This window comes from Penaeus chinensis, chromosome 36 (assembly GCF_019202785.1).
Source record: "Penaeus chinensis breed Huanghai No. 1 chromosome 36, ASM1920278v2, whole genome shotgun sequence".
Lineage (NCBI taxonomy): Eukaryota > Metazoa > Arthropoda > Malacostraca > Decapoda > Penaeidae > Penaeus > Penaeus chinensis.
Genome location: NC_061854.1, coordinates 2,450,340 through 2,472,839, shown reverse-complemented (window position 1 = coordinate 2,472,839; position 22,500 = coordinate 2,450,340). Strand labels below are relative to the sequence as shown.

Below are 22,500 nucleotides of genomic sequence, written 5' to 3'. Positions count from 1 at the left end.
AAAGAGTTGTAGAAATAATTATGTGTGCATTTCTATCCCAAGGGGTTCCTCAGCCTCCCCAGAATGTTTCTGTCCACGCCACTCAAGTGATAGCAATAGTAAAATGGCACGTTCACCTGGACGAAGACTGGGAGAACTCACCTCAGGGTCCCAAAACCACGGTCCATCTCCACTATCGGCCAGTGTCCTCCCAGCACTGGTTGCAAGTTCCTCATCACCTTATGCCGCAGGTGCTGTTGCGTGTTGTGTTGGAAATTGAGAGAGATCCTTGAGTTTTTATTTTAAAATCGATGGATGGATAAATAGGTAGACAAGGAATGTCATATAAATATTTACATGTGTTTGATGTGTGTATAGGTGAAGATTTTCTGTCTAGGTTTCAAGTGACGTAATGTGAAATTGAAGTACTCTATTTTAAGATTTTATTTTTCCGAAGATGATTTTGATTTGTAATATATTTGCTTGCAGGGTCAAACTACTATCTACAGATTGATACCCAACACCACATATACGATTGAGCTTTGGTCCAGCAATAGATATGGCAAAAGTGATATTGTTCCATTCTATTTCGCCACAATGCCAGATATGGATGAATCCGGTAAATATTTCCAACTTGTTTATTGATTTTACTTGATACTCAAATTGGCAGGAATGCAATATCAGACACTTTTCAAGAATTTGCTTTTTTATTTATCTTTTAGACATGAATTACTTAGCTTATATGTACATTGTACTCATTATTTCATTATATGCTTATGTATTATGTTCTCTTTATTTATTCCTACATTTATACTTTGTATATATTAGGGTGCAGTATTTAAAGTCATTCTTGAGGGACACAGGAATCAATGATGATTTTGCAAACATAGCCAATTTTGCTTGATACATTAACCACCAGTTAGAATAGGATATATTACCTTGGTCTTCAAACAGTATAGTAATACACTTACTTTCAGCCCTGTAAAGAAACACTTCTGTTATATCTTGTACAAGTAATAGGCATAGAACTTTTCAAGCAAGGAATTATATACATTTATATAAAAAAAAAAAATCTTTAGTGTTACTAAAAGCAGAATATTTGTCTATATAATGGCTGACCCTAAGTATGATATGCATGTGTAGTACTTTCTTTTAGCAAGAGAAAGTACTATTTAGTGTAACAGAAATATGTAGATAGATCACTTCCACTTGTTCTTTTTCAAATTTATTACTTTTTAATGTGTCTGGAAGATAAAAGGGATATAAGGCAAGCTTTTTGTAAGAACTAGAAATTAATGTCCATATTGTATCCAGTGGACAACAGAAAAATTATCCCACTGTTTTCATGCCTTCATATAACAGCACTTTCATGTTTCCTTCCAGCTGAGGGAATGTTTCTAATGGTTTTTAAAGGTTTATCATCTGGGTACTAATATTATTACAGAACAGGAGAGCATGTTGTTGCTAGATGTGGAGGAGTTCAGCCCGGTGGTTTGGATCATAGCCGTTCTGGTGATAGTGATTGTGATCCATGTTCTCGTAGGCTTCCTACTCTTTGCCTACTGGCGTCAGCGGCGTATCGGAAAGTCAGGTATGTAGTTTGCTTGTTTGTATTTGTCTTAAATACTGTGTTATTTTTTTTATCTAAGTTTATAAAACTGTGCGAGATGAAGGATAGATGTTACGTGCATCTATATTTATATCTGAATATTCATATTTTTAAATGTGTGTTAGGAATGATCATTGGAGTTGTGTAGTCATGGCTGTAGTTACTAACAGTTGTTTATTTTAAGTGAAGACTTGTTAAAGAAAAATAGAACATTCATAGTTATATTTTGAAAATATGATTTGATATACTAATAGAAGTTTAATTCATAGTATGATCTTCAGCTTTGGATCAAAATATCTAGTTATGCAGTGTGGCTTATATTATCTTTGTCTTCATTTTAATCAATGTATCCTCTTTCTTAATACTAACAGATGGGGATGACTGTGAAGTAATCGAGCTGGTGCCACATATCATAGAGAACCCGGCCTACCAGTTCTCACGGCATTTTGATCCCATGCAAGAAAGTTTTCTCTCGCCCTCTGTGAGCTCCCATAGTGCTGTAGCACTGGTGTAGGGAAGAGTATCTCAGAAGAACTACTGTGTGTAAATCTTTTCCAGGTTTTCATCAGTAGGAATAAGGTGAAGATTTTGTCATGTAGATGTGTTTCCTGATTCAGGGAGAAAGTTATGGAAGTTCTTTTGCACAGCTGTCCCCGTGATAGGGCTTCCAAACAATGCAGTTTTGAATCTAAAACATTGCACTCAGCAGCCAAAAACACAAATAACCTGTAAATGATATACTAAGAGACAAAGGTTTGTGTGTTTCATAAAGGATTCATAAAAGCATTTCATCTGTGTGATGTATAATGTAATTTATGCAGTTATTAGATGCCAAATTACTAAAGTAGAGAATGCTAAATCACAAAGCTTGTATCCCATTTAAGATATGCCCCATTGTAGAGCATAAACATAATTTTGGAATATTTGTGAATGCTGCTAGTGTATGTAAACGTAAGATTTATGCTTGTTTGGTCATGGGAGTAGTTACATGAGAAAAAAGTATGACTTTACTTTATATTACAGTATGAGTTTTATATGGTAAAATTTTGTATATTTTCATAAGGATCATGTAGTGTTAAGTTCCCATCATGTCAGCTGGAATCTCAAATCACCAGAGCTGTGTTTTTCCCAGGTCATTGGAGCTGTGTCAGTCCAGGTCACTAGAACTGCTTCAGCCTGGGTCACAAGCTGTGTCAGTTTAGATTACTAGAGCTCCATTATCCCATGTCACAGGAGCTACCTAGTCCAAATGCACAGTTGTTTTCTGACCTAGGTCACTGCAGTTCGGTATCTTAGAATGGTAGGTTACTTGCAATGCCTAGTGTCGATACACTAGCTTACTCCCAGTTCTCATGCACATGTGAGGGAAATTATATGGGTCTTAGTATGTCATTGTTCTGGGACAGATCTGCCTAGGTGGAGGAAGGCAAGGACGATTTTCCCGGGCCTAAAATGTTAAAGTGATGTGATGAGAACCTTGTTGATAACTTAGTGAGCCTTTTTTATATTATTGCCAAAGGTGTTCATTTATAAATAATACAGAAACAGGGAACTGTAAAAGACCTTCATTTATGAATATAAGCGCTGTATTTCCATTCAGAACTAGTTATAGTGAAAAGTAATCTTAACAGCTTCAATTTATTAGTCTTATATTCTTAAAATACTCTGTAGAATCTCCATGATTATCAGTTGAAAACTGATATTCAAGTGATAAAGTGCATTTCCATTGAAAATAGCAAATATTTTCAAGAATGTTGACAGCTGTTATATGGCATAACAATATTTTTAATTCAACATTTTACTGATTTTTGATTAGCTTGCATTGGACCAGAAATGCAATACTAAATAAAGTATACATAAGCCTCATGAGGAATTCCTGAACAGAAAAAAAAAACTGTTCATGATTTAATAATAGAGTACTTTACATGACATGTTTAGTAAACCTGTGCATGACAAAAGGTTAGTTAAGTTAATTACTAGTATTAATTTTCTTTTTTGATGAAAGCATTCCAATGGCCTATGAATATTTTTTTTCTCTCTTTGAAAGAAAATGTTTGGTAAATTCGTGTTTCAAGTCATCTCTATTTTCTTCAGATCCAGATATTTTAGCTTTTGCCACTTTTTGGTGTGTGTGTATATATATATGTATATATATTTTCTTTTTCAGTTTTATTTGGGGAATACTGTGTAAGTTGAATTCTGTGTGCGAGAATACCTCTTGTGAATATTTGGCTTTTAGGCCTAAACCGAAAGACAAAGAAAATAATGATAATAAGACACTTCAATAGGAAAGCTAGAGATATCGTCCAAACTCTATACTGTTAAGTACTGCATAGTGTTGATAATACATGGCCATGGATCTTTGTGCAGTTAGACATTGCATAAGAAGAGGTCATGCACTGTAATTCAGTTCAGTTTTTGTTATTGCTTTACTTTGTGGGGGGGTCTTCTAGAGTTTTATGAGGTTTTAATATTTAATATAACTGTAAATGTATATTTTTTTCTGATCTGAACTCTCTGATTGATATATATCTAAAGTCATTGGAGACAGTATGACCAAAATGTGTAATTAAAGAAGAGGTATTTCTGTACACAAATATACTTACCCACTAAAACAGACCCATATACAGGGAGATTCTTTTTCTTAAATGCATATATACGTTCTTATTTATATTCCTAGGTGATTTAGTGAAGGGAAACAAGGCTGTAATGTTACTTATGTGCAATATAGGGTTTAAGAGTTCTTTTCTAAAATTGTGATTTTTTTTTGTTTGTTTGTTTGTTTGTTTTACGTTATATTTTGTTTCCAATAACTTGATCGTAATGTATCCGAAAATATCCCATGAAGCTAATTGCTGTTTTACTCTAAGCTTTCATGCAATATTTTTTTATGGTGATATATTTTTGTTTTTAACCCAATTGGCGTGGATGCAAGAATACATGCCATACCCACTGTAGTGTAAGTTCATCTATTACCTTTACACATAGATGGCTCTACAAGTGCTTAGTTGCCAAGGAGTCGGTTATTAGTCCTACTTATCTCACCTGTTTACTCTCTTCCTTGATTTTGGAAATCTTCATTTGTATTTTTTTATTGTCTTGAATGTTATTAATATTTGAATAACAATTTAATAATCATAATATTAGTAAGAATAATGACTATATCAATATTAATAGAATTAGAAAGAAAAACACGTTTTAATGCAAATTCAAGGAAGGGGACATCAGGTGCAGTCACTAGGGTCTATTAATAAACTCCTTGGTGGCTGAATACATGTAGAGTTATCAGTATGTAACAAAATTCACAAATAAAACTACAGGGGACAATACACTGTAGTCATTGGGTTAATATTATTTTTCTCTTTCTTGAATGAAAATTTCAATTATATATGAATAATATGGTTAAGCCATATGTTCTTACAATGCAAGGCATCTTTTTTTGTGGTATTTGTAGGTCATATTCAGCTGTTCAAGTATTTAAACGCACTTGGTTTCTCTGCAGTCAGGAAGGAGATAATGGATTCAGATATGCTTAGCATTCGTATTGTATATGCAAAAATATTGATTTTGAAATCTTTTGTTGTCACATTGGTTCAGTAACCAAATTTTCTAATATATATTTTAAAAGTACATTCCTTATATCTTAAAGTAGTAGTCAAGATAATGGTTTTAGTAAATTGAAAGTTGTTGAATTCTTTTACTGGTATTTGCTGATAGAGGTTAGTGATTTTTCAATGCCTGCCTGGGTTTATGCAGTTGTACATACAAAACCCAGATCCTTTCAACCATCAAGAGCCTATGACTGTGAGAATGAGATGCTACTTGGGCCAGTACTATTTCACATGTTATTTAAAGTTACGTAGTAGTGGTGTTTTTTGCCGGTGAAAGAGGATTTACATCATTTATTCCAAAACCGTAAAATGAGGTGTGTGTGTGTGTGTGTGTGTGTGTGTGTGTGTGTGTGTGTGTGTGTGTGTGTGTGTGTGTGTGTGTGTGTGTGTGTGTGTGTGTGTGTGTGTGTGTGTGTGTGTGTGTGTGTGTGTGTGTGTAAATGTGTGTGTTTGTGTTTGTGTTTGTGTGTGTGTGTGTGTGTGTGTGTGTGTGTGTGTGTGTGTGTGTGTGTGTGTGTGTGTGTGTGTGTGTGTGTGTGTGTGTGTGTGTGTGTGTGTGTGTGTGTGTGTGTGTGTGTGTATGGCACGTATCTTATGTCTTAGGCCCTTTAGATGAGGTACAAACAAACAAAGTAAAAAGTCAGAATGATGATTGGGAGAGAGACAAATTGCCAGGTAGATATAATACATCTTGATGGGTAGATCCCTATAGCATACATACAAGAGTATGGTGCATATTTTGATAACTGGCTGATGCATATTCTAATTGTGATTCAAGAATATATGTACTACATATGCTTAGGATGCAAGTAAAAGAATTCAACAATGAGAAGAGGCTGAATTATATTTTGCTAGACTTTAATGCTAATTTATAGTCTATGAATAATTCTGCTTCTCAGATGATATTTGGCTGTGCTAATCTTCAAGGGTGTAGCTAGATTTCTTAGAGGGGAGTCATTAACCCTCTCGTGCACGTGATGCAAATATTAGGTTTTCATCCATTTAGCGCCATTATTTTAATTAGTAATAAGAGACATGTTGATTCAAAGTTCAGTTGCTGATTAGCAGTTATTTGTGATTTTGTGCATGGTAGTGACTCCCAACCATTGAGGAAAGGATCCCACTAGGGTTTAGGTAAACCACACAGAAATTTATTTGAAACTTACCATGTGCGAGAGGGTTAAAGTATGGTGTTTAGGAGAGAAGGCTCAGTTTTGGATATATTTTTATGTCTGTTTCTTCTCTTGAGACGTACAAAGTCTGTCATATATCAGAGCAATTCACTGATAGCCTAGGAGTACGGAAGGTATTAAAGAGATGAAAAATGCAGCGTTGAGCAAGAGAAACTTTGGAAATACCTTTTATTTTTCCCTGTGATTGTCAAAGAGCCTTGATTGTTATATTTGGCCGTGTCGTATGCATCCTCAGCATTAAGAAGTCATTGCTTGAGTATGGTGTAGCTGAACCTTTTTTAACTAAAGGGCAAATTTGTAAAGCTTCCATTCTTCGGGAGAGATTCTCATGTTGGTCTTCCAGATTACTGAGGAATATTTAGGCGACTGAATTTTGCATCTCGAACAAGTCACTTATTAAGGAAGTGAGAACATTTAGAGATGAAATATCTTGGAATATATATATGCTCCAATAAATGGCTGAAAAGTTAATGTCAATAGTCGTCAAGTATTTGGGCCCTTTATTTATCTGATCCAGATTTATATGGGATAGAGCAAGGGAATGATCTAGTCTTTTGTAAAATGATTTTGTTAACAGGAATTATAATAACATTTAGATTTATATAACATTTTTAGGATGATACCATCACCAAATTTCTGCTAGCAGCTAGTGACAAATTGTCTAGAGAAGTTTACAAATTTGACTTTTGGAATAAATTGGAGCAGGAACAGTAAGATTCGTTGTGGGAACAGTTGTAGTATTGCCAAGTGCCACTCTGATGTTGTACCAAGCTAGTCATATGCCTTGCTTTGCAATTGCTTTAAGTGTACAGTATAATAATTAGGTCATAAGGTAAATGGAATGTAATAATTCGTAAAGATAGAGACAAGAAGAATGTGTAAACCAACATGAATTTTCTTTTTTTATTATAACTTTGATGATATTAAAATCATATCACCATGCAAAGAGTCTCAGAAGATTTGCACATTTTCAGTCTCTCGACTTAAAGAACATTTACATTCAGTGAATGAACACTTCCAGGTGGGAAGTTCTCAAATGCATTTTATGTCTGTCATGTAATTTTAAGAGTGGTCAAGTCTCCCAGTTGTTATACTAATGCCCAGGGCAGGAAGAGTTCATGAATAAGCACTTGCCAAATCCTAATGATGATGGTTTGCCTAATATCAATGACTCACATCAGCTGTATAGTTTAAGGCCTCAGGTTAAAGTTTTGTTGGCTAGGAAGGGCCAGGTTTTAAATGCTTCAACTAGGTTACTGGTAGCGAGGAGTGTAGCCTGAAGAGACTGTTCCTCAGAAATGATGGTTGAACATACTACCATTTGTTCAGTCTATCTCAATTGTGTCTTCAATGAAATGCCAATATGTAAATGGTCTTATCTAGTTGTTTGTGGTATCATGATATTCATAGTTTGATATACACTGGTTTTGGAACATAACTTGAATACATACATGGGGACTTGAACCAAGCATGTATTTTCCCTATAAGTACATGCCTTGTGTATGCACAATCTTATCTAATATGTATTCTCAAATATTATTATGTAAGTTATTTTAAGCCTTATGTAAGTTAAGGTAAGAAGCATCTCCTTCTAGGGGCTATGGGGAGTTATCTTGAGCTTGAGTTCACTTATTGTGATTTTCTTCAAAGCAGAGAGCAGGCTTTTGCTCCCATTCAAAATTTTCCAGTTGCATTTCATAACGTGCTTTTTGCTTTAGGTGACCATTTATTTTGCTGTGGTTTAATGTTACGTGAGATGTAGGGAATCTCATGGGTTAGTCAGATCTTTGTACATATGGATAGGTTATTATTGTTGATTTATGGTGGTAGCATTATTGTTGTTATTGGGTTTGAGGATTTTTTTTATAAGTATTGTTTTGTAATGGTAGTTTTCCTTTTTTTTTCTATTAATATTTTTGTCATCATCATCATCATCTTTGACATTATTGTTATTTTTATTCCTCTTTGTTAAATGTATTATGAGGATTACTATTATTACTATTATTAGTAATTTCATTAACTTTATTGTAATTTGCTTCACCATTTTATTTTTGTTTATTACCATCAATCATTATTGTCATTACCATAATTATTATTACTACTATTATTATTATTATTATTATTATTATTATTATTATTATTATTATTATGAATATTATTATTATTGTAATTGTTCATTTACTTTTTATCATCACCATCATCACTATTGTCATCATCGTCATCATAATCACCATTACCATCATCAATAATCAATATTATTATTTTCTTCTTTTCTTTTCTTTTCTATGTATTTATCATTCTATCTACTTATCATTCTTATTGATTATTATGAAATTATGATTCTCCAAGAAGGCAGTGGTGATATTGCATATTTGTTGATTGAAGTATTATCGCATTGTCTGTGCATTTGTATTTTATTTAGAACTGCATTCAATATTGTTGCTTTTACACTTTTTGCTACTATCTGTGCAGTAAAACCAGGTTATAGTACTATCCCACAAGACAGGTTGTTCAAGCTCTGGTTCTCAATCTCATTGATAATTTACTGAATGATTAATTCAAGTTGTTTTCCTTCTAAAAAGGGGCAAGTAAAAGAAGGGTTTTAAGCTTGCAAGCAATATTAATGCATGCACTGCATTAACAACAATAGTTTTGGTAGTACAAGTAGTGTAATTGGCAATTGTTAGCTCTCTGTGTAAGTTTTAATAAGAAAATGTCTAATGCATTATTGGGCATCTGGGTTTTCAAATAACACAGTACAAATATTGAATTCGCAGATTCTTGTTTTTTCATTTTTAATTCTGTATATGAAACTAGGATTCTGGCAATATTTCTGGTGCTATAAAGTGGTTTCACTGTATTATTATTTTCTTAAGTGTTGGAATCTCATTTGTAAGTTTAGGAAGCAATATTTTAATCTTTCCTTTGGTTTCGGTCATCTACTTCTAATGAAAGGCAAATGTCATGGCTTGAAGACGAACCACCATAGGTAAAATAATATAACCATAAGCCTCAGCTTACTCGCGTTCGTTTTTTGGTGGAATGAACACTGCCTCAGATTATTGCTAGGTGCAGTCTCTTAAGCAATACTTTTAATTAGGATAAAAGCACCATCTTTCCAGCTTATGAAGAGAACAAGTAATTTTGAAGTAATTAACTGCATCCTAGTAATTTTCCACATCTTGTAATTATGATAAATGAATGCATACACACTCTGGTAACAGTAAATCAGGAAAATAAATGTCATTTATGTGATATTTTCCTGTTATCTGTATTTTGGGCATCTACATTTGATTTATCATTTTGCAGCTCATTTTATCTCAATTGTTATGAATTTTCTCCTTTGTGTATTTTTATAAGGTATGAATAACCCAAAAATTTGTATTTTTTGACAATTTGGAAAGTCCCACAATCCATACAAATAAAGAAAAATACCAAAATAAATTGTTTTAACACCCTTACAGAAAGAAAGAAAAACATACAAGGCTTTATCTGTCTTTATATATCTGGATAAAAAATAAGAGGTACTTGTAAGGATTTAAGTGTTTGTTTTAAGCTGCTGGATGTAGCTTGTATATCAAAAACATTTTCATGGAAAAAAAGTTTAAAACTTATGAAGTAGTAGAAATTACAATGTGAATTCTTTACAACTGAAAAGCAATAAGAAAAAAAAAAGAAACCTTAAATTATGTCGTTATGCTGGACTTTACAAACTGGCTTTCTCTTGGTTCTTCAAGCTGTATTTGATGGCCAGTCCTAATTATATTTGCAAAATGATTTTTTGTATTATAATTGCTAAGAAACTTGGCTACAACTTTTCCTCACAAAGCCAGTTTCCAACCCATACAGAAGAGTGCACAGCAAAGTTCCAAGTCTGATTTATAATTCTATGGCCTGTCCCATATATGTATCTGTGTATATACAATGTAAATGTACATATTAATGGGAAAGGTTCATCACTTTGATCACATGCTTACAATAATTTATAAGAATGCTTTGACAAAGTACATCCCATTGCCTCACTAGAGCTTCATAATAACCATACACCATGATCCATTTTAACGCTAGTCAGGATAATGGAATAAGTGGTTACAGACATAAATAAATTCCTTTTAATTTCATTAAGATTACTTGGTAAGTGAAAACTATCTGTATTTTTTTAAGACATTTTTAAATACTGTGAATAATGGATTTGCAAAATTAAATGATCTGTATTAACTAGCAGCAGTCAACAGATATCCCCCCTCCCTCCAAAAAAAAAAGTATATGTCAATAGTAAGTTGAAAACAATGTAATTAGCACAGTTCTCTTATTTATTACAGTAAAGATGGCACCTTAAGATAAGAACAAGACCACTTACATTTACACTCTTTGAAACAATGATTTATCTATTATTCTCTATGGTTAATGAAACCATTCCATCAATATACTGCACAATAAGGTAAGGGTAAAGAAATTCTCTATTATTCAAAGTTTGTTTTATAATTCTCCACATAAACTTTAAAATAGAAATTGTACATACATACATTAATCACAGTAATACAAATATGTACTACAATATAAAAAAAAGAAAAAAAGTGTTCAAATGTAAACAAAAAAGTCTTTTCAAACATAAATGATTTTACTAAAAAGTGATTTTCAAAACTATAATCAATTTCTTAAAGTAATGATCATACAATGAATTCAAGTCCAAACAAGAGTCCCATACGTCTATTAGTTTTTGGGTGGTGGTGGAGGAGGCACTCCACCAGATGGTGGAGGAGGGGGTACAGGGTTGAATGGTGGTGGAGGTGGAGGGAGGTTGCTCCCAGGTGGAGGAGGAGGGCCTCGCATGCCAGGTGGAGGACCCATGCCAGGAGGAGGCGGCCGCATGCCGTGAGGCCCATGATGACCAGGAGGGCCTGGGGGAGGGGGCATCATAGGTCTCATTGGAGGTCTCATTGGGGGTGGGGGTGGCATTCCTGGAGGGCCTGGGGGAGGAGGCATGCCTGGAGGAGGTGGGCCCGGAGGCATCATGGCTGGCCGTGGAGGCATCCCTGGTGGAGGGGGCATACCTGGAGGTCCAGGTGGTCCCGGTGGGCCAGGAGGTCCTGGAGGACCTGGTGGACCAGCTATGGGTGGTGGTGCAGGAGGAACCATCTTGGCCTTTGGATCAATCTTGAAGGCAAACTGCAAGAAGAACTGTTTTGTCTCTTTATTCCAGGTCGTCCATGATTTATCAACCTCTCTGCTGGGTACTTTGAAGGCTATAGTTTCATAAGGCTCAGCTGCAAAGAGGAGGTACTGCCATTTACGATCTGGAGGCTCAACTTTCTGCTCGTAGGCGGACATGAAACGGTGACGCGGAGCCACATTATCAGCTATTTCTGGATAGTCAATCTGGAAGAGCAGACTCTGCTGCCCTGTTTCTGGGTCTCTCTGTTTCGTGACACGATAACCTGGCCGACCAATCTTAACAAACTTTTTCATTTCCACCCTAGGCTTCTCTGGGGCTGGCTGAGCAGGGGCTTCTTTGGCTTCCTTTGCTGCACGTCTGGCCAGGTTTGTTTGATGCTTCTTTCCCTGTGTGTGAGCCAAGTAACTTCCCTCATTGTTATGAAGAGTCAGACACAATTTGCACTCATATGACCCCAAGTGGTTTTTCATAAAATAGGGATCCTTGTTGAGGTCAATCGTCTCTAGGGCAAGCTGGCGGAGACGTTCGCGTCGGTCTCTGTTGCTCTCTGACCAAGAGGCCTGACCACCGCCTCCGGTCTTCCCTCCCGCTCGATGCTGAAAATCCATCTTTACTTCCTTGGTTTACAGCCTGTAATACAAAAATAAGTAGACATATTAAATTATTGAAAATAACCCCTAATAAGATTCTTGGAGATTAAGGACTTAACAAATATCAATTAGAAAATGATTTGTAATTTTCATCAATTAATTTATCATATATACATTTAGTTTAGTTTAAAAGCCACATAAAAATTGTAAAGAGGTGCTAAGATTTCACTATTTTTTATCAAATGAAAATATGCTGTACACTACTATTCGATACCATTCATAGTTATCACTTCACAAATTTAGATTTTCAATAAAATATAACACATGCTTTTCAAATACTCCACATAAAATAACATGATATGAACTGTTTTGCCTGATTATATAAAAAGGAGGATTGTTGCCCTTGCTATCACCAATAGCTATAGAGAATGCGTAGTGCAGACGCCAGACCATTCCTACCCTATACCCTGTGCGCTTAGACTCGCAGACTTTTGATACGTGATGAGCCCTATCTTCTCTTTCAGCAAATCACATCTTCATGACTCATACTGTCGGTTTATTAGTTCTTTTAAGGCCATTACCTTATACTTTTCTATGTTTAAGACAATCCTATTCCGTAGATTCAACCACTTCCTTCAAACAAATCATTCGACCATATACCAAATTACAAATCGCAACCAGTCGGACACTAGACCAAAAATTGCTCCAAGACAACAAAAACACATATACCTAACCCACAAAACCCAATATAAAACCATAAATTAAACCAAAAACATAAAACCTGACCCGGCATGACCATCCATACCTCGGGAGTATCTGGGGGGGGAAAAAACTTAATTCACCCTTTTATACCCTATTTCACAATTTATTTCGCCTCTCCCCGAATACCCACATACACGGGTGTTACATAAACGAGCTCATCTCTTTAATAGACGGTCCCTTGGCTCAGAGAACGGGGAAATAAGGCCATTCGCCTCGACTTACGTGGGAATCGAAGGCAATCCACACTACAAAACGATGCGGTCATTCGAGTTTGAAATTAATAAACAAGCTTTTTGTGAATTTTTATCTTATTTCTATAAGTTTATGGTGCTTTCCATCTACTGAAAGAACGGTAATCGGTAATTAATTTAGAATTTATAGAGATTCGAATATTTTTGGTATCGTCTCATACCAGAAAAATAGTAATACAAAAATAGACAAGGTTTTGTAAATTTCATCTTATTTCTAAAACTTTTTGGTGCTTTCCAAGCACTAAAAGAACCATAACCTGGTAGTATTTTATAGAATCTATATAGAGTCGAATATGTTTCATACATTCTCATACCAAAAAAAAAAAAAAAAAATAGTCAAGAGTTTAATTCAATTGTGAATGTCAGCGTTAAAAACACTTTGACAAGAGTCGGAGAGACTTGGCCTTTCTCGCCTGTTTTATCTGTTTTTGCGAGTTTTAAAGAATTTGGATGATGGTGAGTATATTTGTAAAGTATCATGGCGTGGACGGAGCCACACAGAGGCTTAGGGAGGTGGAATTATCAGTATAATTGCCTATTGAATGAAGTTCGCTTTTCTCTCGACGGAAAGCGTACGGTTTTTAGAGGCCCTGTTTAGCTTTAAATCCAAATAAAGTATATTATTATATGAATATACGCTGTTTTAATGAGGGGGTTTGAGTGCTGTTATATCTGTGTTGTACCTACGAGGAAATTTCATAGGGAGAAGGTTAATTCTTGTTGAAAAGGAGCCGCGTCGCCGAGCCCACTGAAACTTTTTAGTATGGGGTTATGCGTATAAGATTCATTTCCTTCTGTGAGGCTTGTTATATTAAATATCTGGCTTTAATAGTTGGGGGGAGGCATGTGACATACTAGGACTATTGCTGGTCATTTTCCAGAAAAGGTATGGACCTTGAGATGCGTTGTATTTGACATTTGATAGATTCCTTATTTTAGTGTGCATTTAGAGTGGGTTTAACTGGTACTCGGTATCAGTAGCAGTGGTACTTGACCCATTAACTAGGGAGGTATTCCAGGGATAACTTAGGGTTAGATTATCCTGTACTTTTAGATTTTTATCACTGGTAGTGGGCTGTATATTAATGAGACTGACATTTTCATATTTCAGTAAAGGAATAGCAGAGGGCTGTTGTTTTCTGCTTGATTTTAAAACCTAATAAATACAATGGAGGGCTGTGATGGGAGTGAAACTTCCAGCTCTGGTAAGTATTTTATATCTTGATGAGTTGTTCTTTACCAGACTGGTATATCTTTGTTATTTTATTGTGGAACTTATGTATGATGTGATATTGCAAAGAACTTCAGTAATCTCATTTTTCAAGTTTTACTCACTGACAGTTAATCTTTTTTTCCCTTATTTCCACCCAGCAGAGCAAAAGAGTGAAAGTATGGCAAGAGAAAGAACTGGGAATGGTGAAGCCTGTGTCAAGGAAGAATCTGCTGTAGATGGTATGTCTTAGGAGAATATTTTCTTAATTAAACAATTTGTAACTACTTAAACATCATTCACAGCTCACCTTCTAATCACTGATTGAAGGCACTGTCGATTATTCTAGTAGTAGCAATACTTTATGAATTATTGCTTTATATATATTTTATTTCTTACATAGGCCTTAATTTCAGTAGAAAGCAGTGAAAGAAATGTGCCAGATAGAGACCACACAGTATCATCTCTGTCAGAAATCATAACTCTGGACTCCACAGCAGACTCAAGTGTTATTATGCTAGATAATAGCAGCTGTGGTATGTATCTCTAAAGTTTTAAAAACTGAATTGAAAGTTAAGCTGTTTGAATTTTCTATATCTTCATGATTCTTAGAATAAGGACTACATTAATGCTTTTGGATACATGTTGCTCACACTTAGATAATATTTATTTAGTAGATTCTTCAAGTATGAAAACTGATGTGGAGAACAAAGACAGTGATGCCATTGCATCTGCAAGTAGCCTGATCACTCTTGACTCAACTGCTAATAGCAGTATGGAAGAAGTTCAATTAATCACTCAAGGTTGGTAGCTAAGTTTTAGTCTGATATTCAGTAATGTATATTCAGTTTATTCCTATGTTAATGTTTACTAAGATAGCAATTGTGTATGTGAAGTATTTTATTATATATATGTATTTTTTTTTTTACCTAACACTATTACAGAAATATCTGGCTATGTAATGTAGGTAAAGTTTACCTACATTCATATTTAGAATGTGAACAATGATTGAGATAACTACTCTAATACTAACAGACACATGTTATCACTCAGACTGATGATATTTATTTAGCAGATTCCTCAAGCATAGAAACTGATGTGCAGGACAAAAACAGTGATGCTGTTGCATCTGCAAGTGGTGTGATCACTCTTGACTCAACTGCTAATAGCAGTATGGAGGAGGTTCAGTTTATTACACAAGGTAGGTTGGTAACTCATGTTGGGATGGCATGACTTACATGCTATTTTAGTTTTATCAGTTGTGTTTACAAAGAGATGGCTCTACAAATACTTTGTCACCAAGGAGTCAGTTACTCTACCTATCTATCTTACCTATTTACCCCGTTCCTTGATTTTCAGAAAGGGTGTACTATATTTTCAATGCTATTTTTATTTTGATAAAATTTTGATTATGATAATGACAATAAAGTTAATGATGCCCAATATTTATAGCAATAGAAAGAAGCTTTTTTCTGAAAATTCAAGGAATGAAGAAATCAGGTGAGGTCGTATGTGGCCTGCTAATTAACTTCTTAGTATCTGAGCACTTGTGGAGCCATTTGTGTGCAAATTCACAAAAAACTACACTGGCGAGGACATGTATCTGTGGCCAGTGGGTTATATTTTAGTCTTATTTTCAGTAATGGCATGTCAGTGTGTCCCAAAGTTTAAGTTTAATAAGGTGGACATTGTGTATGGTGGATGTTTTATTACACTTGTCATATGTACAGAAATCTGATTACTAGTTCTAGTTGTATAATTGAAGTTTACCATCTGGTCATAATAGTTACACTGTAAATTATAATTGTTGAAGTTATGACACTTTTCAAACTCAATTTTTTTTATTTTAGCAGGTTCTTCTGGTATAAATGAAAGCATGCACGACGCACCCACGAGAGGTGAGGCATCCTCAAACAGCATCATCACTCTTGACACAACTGCAAATAGTAGTGTGGAAGATATCCAAGAGATTACACAAGGTAAGTTTTCAAGGCTTTAGTGCATATATGTTTATATTTATATTCATGAATGTAGTGTGAGCCATTAGATTCAGCCAAGTTTGAGCTGAATCCTTATTTTTACTACACATAAACGGATGTGTTCATGGATGGGGAAATCATTATATAACCAGAAATTCTGACAGTGACCCATTTTTCCTTGTGTAACAAATGGCATCAATAGTTAACCAAATTACTTATGTACATGACACTAACAACCTATTATTTTACTTCAGCAGATTCCTCGAGCATGAAGGAGGACGGGCAAAACACAAGCAAAGGTGTTAGTGCATCCTCAAGTAGCATGTTTACACTTGACTCAACTGTTGATAGTAGTGTTGAGGATATTCAAGGGATAACACAAGGTGGGTCTCTCAAGTTTTCACGTCTACTTTTCTCAATGGCAAGTATTATATAAGGATTGATCTCACCATTAATCATACCATTAATCATCAAGTATAAAAATATACAAATCACAATCAGATGCATCGTTGCATACCTCTATAACATTTTTAGATAGAGCACAGCTGCTGCTCACACAAGGCAGTATTTTTTTATTTACAGTGACTTGATTTTCTTTTAAACAAGCAAACATGTGCTGTTATTGTTTAGTATCTTCAGAAATACTTACTAGTTAATAAATGCATATCCTCACAATAAAATCCATAAATGGACATGGTCTAAACACTAAATTAATTTTCATATTTATCAAATGAGTTATGAATTCAAATACAGTGTTACACTATACATTATTAATTCTAAATTAATCACATAATCAGACTTAAGTGAACTGTTTCATTTGTTTATAGATCTATGAATGGAAATTACTGTACATTGGGTAAACAGCCTAACACTCATGTTTATTCAGTAGATTCCTCAAGCAGAAAAGGGGACTTGCAGGACACCAATAATGATACTGCGATGTCACCAAATGGCATGTTTACTATTGACGCAACTGCGGATGATATTGTGGAAGACATCCAAGAGGAAGGTAAGTGTTTCAGGCTTTGGGGGGGGGAAATGTGTGTGAATAAGCTTGTGATATAGGATTTATTAATACTGTGACTTTAATTTCATGTCCCTTGAATTAACTGAGGGGTCTAGATTTTCTTGCTAATGGATATAAAACTATAGAAAAAATGATAAATGGTAGGTTACTTGCAGAATACTTATTCCTAAAGGGAAATGAGATATGAGTCATTGTTTATCTGTACAATATTTTTTGTATGTATTTCTCTCTATCTCATCTCTCTCTGCTCTTTCTCATTCCCCACACTTTCAATTTCTATTTTAATTGCAGAGGTTAATATACCAGAAGGTATAAGTCTTGACATTGAGGGTGAAGAAGAAGAATGCTCAGTAGGACCTGTGTCCAGGCTAGATATTGTACCTTCCTATGATGCTGTGAGTTTTGTAGAAGGCATTTCTGTTTTCATATCTGTTTGTATAGGATTCCTGTCCAAAGAAGGAAAGAAACAGATATACTTGTTTTATAATAAAACAGAAAAAAACATTAATTAATTTATTTACTTATTTTATTTTTTATTATTATTATTATTATTTTTTTTTTGTTAGGTTTAGACCAATATGTATAGAACAAAATGTATATGCAAACATCCTTCTTCTTACAGAGTTTTACTGGAATCCTCACAGATGTAGAATATAACATGGAAACCGGGAAGAAAATCAATGACGCTTTGCCTAAGATGAGCTGTTTCAATTGTATGGGAGACCACAGTGTCAGTGAGTGTCCAAAGCCCCAAGATATGCAGAGGATCGCTGCTAACAGAAAGAAGCACAATGTCACGAGAGTACCAAATGTGTAAGAGGAATTGGTGTTAGTTCTTTGTAGTTTTAGAAAGGAATGTGTGCATGTGTGTATGTTATGGGTGTAGTTGCTAAGAATTCCCTCTTATTATTTTTGGCATATTTAGATTTAGGTTAGATTTCTAGAGAGGTTTGTTAGTACCTTTATCTCATTAGTGCACTTCAATTCATCATCTCTTTTTTATATATGTATTTATTATAATAGATTTTTGTTTTCTCCCTGTCATAATATTTTTTTTCAGATTTAGGGTAGTGTAGTGTAATGTTACAGAATTGTCTCCATATTTGTAGTGATTTTTCATCTCGTCCATCTCTTTATATTGGTTTTTAAATTTCTTCTTCCTCTTTTTTTAATCCTGTTATGTTTCCCCACAGGAGGTATCATGAAGATGGGGAAAATAAATATGGGCACTTCCAGCCAGGAAAGTTTAGTGAAAACCTTCGATATGCCTTGGGGCTGCGACCTAACCAGCTACCCGTCTTTATATACCGCATGCGGGTGCTCGGCTATCCCCCCGGCTGGCTAAGGGATGCTGAAGTCCACCAGGCAGACATGAAGTTATACGATGCCTCAGGGAAGTGTGAGTAGACTCCTTGGGTTTGGCTTGTGCTTGTAAATGAATATGTATAATCTTCAAGGGTGTTCATCGCAGTGAAGGAGTTAGATCATTTTCCGTCTGCTTTGAATTTTTATTATATTATGTTTTAGTGATCTTATTCTTTCAAAAAAATAGTCTTCAGCGACTTTTTTTATGGAGTATATATTCTATACAGTTATGCAGTACTGACACATTTACAGTCTATTAATACAGATGGTCATGCAGATGTTGTGTTATGATTATAACAGTACAATTCAGAACTGTCAAGAAAATCACCCTGATCCTAACTTTAAGGGATTATGTACAATTTCTTTGGCAGCTGTGACACATCCAGACTTAGAAGACGGAGAGACAGACCCCGTTCTTGTAAAATACAAACCAGAGAAACTAGTTGGCTTCCCCGGCTTTAATGAGCCAATGCCTCATAGAACCAGAGAGGTTTGTAAGCTTTTTTTTTTTTTTTTTTTTTTTTTTTTTTTGTTGTTGTCTGTTATGCTACATAGACTTAGTAACTCAGTCTACATTAAGGTGGTCTATATGAAAATGATGGCATGAGTCAATTTCCAAATCTTGATAACTTAATATGTCTAAACCCAAGATTCCCTTAATATGTCTAAACCCAAGATTCCCTTGTTGCAGGAGGGACACCTCTACAACTGCCCTCCCATGCAGCCTTATCACCAACGCCCAGAGTTTCTGAAGTACATGAACATGAATAGAGCCCAGGCTTACAAGAAGAAGAAACTAAAATCGAGCAGCTTAAAAGGCAGTAACACAAATGAGGCCGATGTTGCACTTGCAGCAGAAATGGAAGTTGATGGTAAGAGTTATATTAGCTGATGCTTCCAGAGTTAGGATGAAATATATACTGGCTTTAAACTTGGGTTTGTTGGTTATTCATGTTAATAATATGTTCTTCAAATATTATCTCAACAGACTCAGAGTTAAATAGATCTGCACACATAGAGTTCAACCCCCCACTTCCCAGTGAGCCTCTGCCACCACCACCTCCAGATGACCTTCCTGAACCTCCTCCTCCTCCGCCTCCAGAGGAAAAGGTAAAAATTCTCAGTTCCTTTGGTGTGTCAGAGTTATTTCTAAATGACTTCCATAAGTTATTCATCAACTGCACATTGGAAACTTTTGAAATATAGATGTGCCTACTTTGATGGTGATGTCTTGAAGGTTGGTCAGGAAGTTCCATTAGTAATGGATTCAGAGAAATGGCGAATGGAAGGTCCCAGCATTTGAAAGAGAAAAGGAATAAGATATATGCTTAAGGCTTTTTACACTACACTTGTGATATATAGGTTCACTGTGTATTATTTCAGGATATGGAAGAAGGGGAAATTAGTGAAGATTCACAAGCTTCCTTGGGTGATCTGGAGGAGAAGAGACTCAAGATCCTTAGAGAACTTGAGGATGCTGCATCACAAGGTGGGACAGACGAACAAAAAATGAAGAAGGAAGTCCGGCCTGCACCAGCGAAAGACAGAAGCAGCAAAACAGACGTCAGGAATGAAGTGGCTGAAACTTCTGAGGAAAGTAGGACGTCCAATAAGATGTCCAGTGACCCGAGCGAATCTGAGAATTCCGTGAGCAGTGACACACTGGAGAGTGCCAGCAAGAAAATGAAACAGTATCACCGGTCACATTCAAAGGGCTTTAAACTAGGTGCTGCCATTCCTGATTCTTGTACGCCCTTCAAAACTCTTCCAGGTGCAGAATTATGGAAAGTTGATGTCAGTGATCACATAAACTTTGATAACTTGCCTGATGCTCTCGGAACCTGGGAGAAAATGAAGGGTCTCATGACCACTGTCAGGAAAAGGGTAAGGGAGTTGCAAGCTGATGAAGATGAGTGACAGACTTTTTTAGAATATGATGAATTCCTGGGGGAAAAATATAAATATGTGATTTCCATTTATAGTGGTAAATTTATTTTGTGCTGTTTCACACTTGAAGAAAAGGGGATTGTGGCTTCGCAGAAAAAGTGTAAATGAAATCTTCCTTCACATGAGAATGCGACAACCAAAATCTGTAGCTTCATGCAAGCTAACATGTTAAGTCAACACATAGAATTGTCCAATTGATATTTTACAATTTTTAAAAATAAAATCCTGTTTTCTTCATTAGTAATTACTTTACCTGAGTTAAGCTAGAATAATGGTATTAGAAAGAAACATGAGGTAATTAAGGCATGTCGGTTTACCAAGTCATTTAAATGTAAAGCAAATGTTTCCCTTCTCCCAGAGAAAAGCAGACCGTTTATAAAGTGTCTGATTATTATTTTTACATTTACAGTTATTACCTTTATTTTTACTTTTATTCACATATCTCACAATAACGCCATTGATTGAATAGGTGTTATTTGTGCTGTTATTTAATCATACAATGCAATATTTCTGACATATCATTAATTACTCCTAACATCATTCGAGAAAGCATAAAATGTAATGACCTAACTGATGTTAGAATAATGAACTGAAGAACTGCACGTATGCCAATTGTGGTGGCTCCCATAATGTATTTTTTAGGAGCTCGAATCTGTGGTAGCAGTTCTCAGATTCAAACTAGGCCTCACTCTAACTGAGTCCTGACAGGAAGCACGTCGACAAGGTTTTTCTCTTTCTACCTATTCCAAAATTGTCCTTCGCTTCGCTTCCCTCCCATCTTCCCAAGCTGTCTCTGCATCTCATCCCCCTTCCCTGATCCATCCTACCTCTACTCCCTCTCTCCCCCAGTTAAATTCCTTTTCCAGTCTAAATCCAGATACTCCAATCTCTGCACTTCTCCGGTGCCTCCTCCTAACTTTACCTGTCGCACTGGACAGTCTACACGTTCCACCCCATAATCTCTTACCACATCCTCTCATACATACGCCTCTCCCTCTGCTCCTCGGACATCTATTCCCTCTTCTCCTCCACATAAGAGAACCTTTGTTTCTCAGACCTCCCCGCTTAACTTCCCCCCAGAAACTCTTGAAGACATCCAAAACTTCCTAAATATGATCCAAGAGAAGAACACTCCCCTCCCTCATCCACGCTCCAATTTATATTCCTATTCGCTCTATATTCAAAGTATTTACCGATATCCATCCTCCTCCTCCTCAAGTTACCCCTACACCCACTATCCCCCCAAAACACCCCATCCTCTCCTCCCCCATGTGCATCACCATCCCCTCTCTTCCCCATTATCCTTACCACTCCCACGTCGTTGCTGACGTGATTCTCTTGCGTCAGTGTTCTTTTCCGGATCCCTCCCTTCCTGACATTCTTCCCGATACTGCACCACCTTCCCCTGTTTCCTTATCTCATCCTCTGGATTCTTCTCCTACTTCTGCAACTACCATTTTTTATCGTATTACCCTTTGATTGTTTCATATTGGCTCTTTTGCAATTTTCCTAATACAGTGTTACTCTCCTTTGCTCAGTCTCCATTTAATCTGATCGCCCTATGCTCTTAACTCCTTCCCCTTTTACAAATTCCCCCATATTCCATTTACTTTCACCTCTTTACCCTTTTCACTACCATGCTATCCTACAACGCTATCCAGCCTTTTGACATCTAACACATTTTATCCAAATCATTAACTCACTTTCACGCTTTTCGCCACAATTCTTCACTATATTGCTATATGATCTTCAATGCCCAGCACATTTATTTGTTATAACCACTAACCTTCCTCGCGAAAGT

The 22,500-nt window shown here is 35.7% G+C and overlaps 3 protein-coding genes across 13 annotated transcripts in view; 2 read left to right on the top strand and 1 right to left on the bottom strand.

The window, feature by feature from the left end:
• Positions 1-4,401, top strand: part of LOC125044712 — a 10,275-nt gene extending 5,874 nt beyond the window's left edge. Inside the window, exons 4-7 of the mRNA XM_047641586.1 lie at positions 43-230; positions 469-598; positions 1,424-1,570; positions 1,960-4,401. Coding sequence (XP_047497542.1) covers positions 43-230; positions 469-598; positions 1,424-1,570; positions 1,960-2,102 — 608 coding nt within the window. The 3' untranslated portion in view covers positions 2,103-4,401. The remainder of the gene's footprint in view (positions 1-42; positions 231-468; positions 599-1,423; positions 1,571-1,959) is intronic.
• Positions 4,402-10,855: 6,454 nt separating this feature from the next.
• LOC125045025 (splicing factor 3A subunit 2-like) lies at positions 10,856-13,191 on the bottom strand. The gene is made up of 2 exons (XM_047642057.1): positions 13,143-13,191; positions 10,856-12,198 (listed from the first exon to the last, which is right to left on the bottom strand). The coding sequence occupies exon 2, from the start codon at positions 12,174-12,176 to the stop codon at positions 11,106-11,108; it is 1,071 nt and encodes a 356-aa protein (XP_047498013.1). The 5' UTR covers positions 12,177-12,198; positions 13,143-13,191; the 3' UTR covers positions 10,856-11,105.
• A 308-nt stretch (positions 13,192-13,499) lies between these two features.
• On the top strand, positions 13,500-20,936 carry LOC125045055 (zinc finger CCHC domain-containing protein 8 homolog). 11 transcript variants are annotated; one of them, XM_047642115.1, is made up of 16 exons: positions 13,500-13,627; positions 14,283-14,376; positions 14,546-14,623; positions 14,801-14,917; positions 15,056-15,184; positions 15,454-15,582; positions 16,232-16,360; positions 16,615-16,743; positions 17,247-17,369; positions 17,679-17,782; positions 18,010-18,200; positions 18,581-18,786; positions 19,124-19,242; positions 19,444-19,624; positions 19,741-19,862; positions 20,136-20,936. In XM_047642115.1, the coding sequence occupies exons 2-16, from the start codon at positions 14,340-14,342 to the stop codon at positions 20,667-20,669; spliced, it is 2,328 nt and encodes a 775-aa protein (XP_047498071.1). In that variant the 5' UTR covers positions 13,500-13,627; positions 14,283-14,339; the 3' UTR covers positions 20,670-20,936. The 11 variants fall into 11 exon arrangements, with proteins under 11 accessions (XP_047498071.1, XP_047498068.1, XP_047498070.1 ...); XM_047642112.1 differs by having other exon boundaries at positions 14,798-14,917; XM_047642114.1 differs by having other exon boundaries at positions 14,543-14,623; positions 15,059-15,184.
• The last annotated feature ends 1,564 nt before the right edge of the window (positions 20,937-22,500 follow it).

Coding starts and splice junctions, on each gene's coding strand:
- LOC125045025 (XM_047642057.1), bottom strand. CDS start 12,176: ATGGATTTTCAGCATCGAGCGGGAGGGAAGACCGGAGGCGGTGGTCAG.
- LOC125045055 (XM_047642104.1), top strand. CDS start 14,340: ATGGAGGGCTGTGATGGGAGTGAAACTTCCAGCTCTG. Junction 16,361..16,614: donor TATCCAAGAGATTACACAAG/GTAAGTTTTCAA, acceptor ATTTTACTTCAG/CAGATTCCTCGAGCATGAAG. Junction 19,243..19,443: donor TGCCTCATAGAACCAGAGAG/GTTTGTAAGCTT, acceptor CCCTTGTTGCAG/GAGGGACACCTCTACAACTG.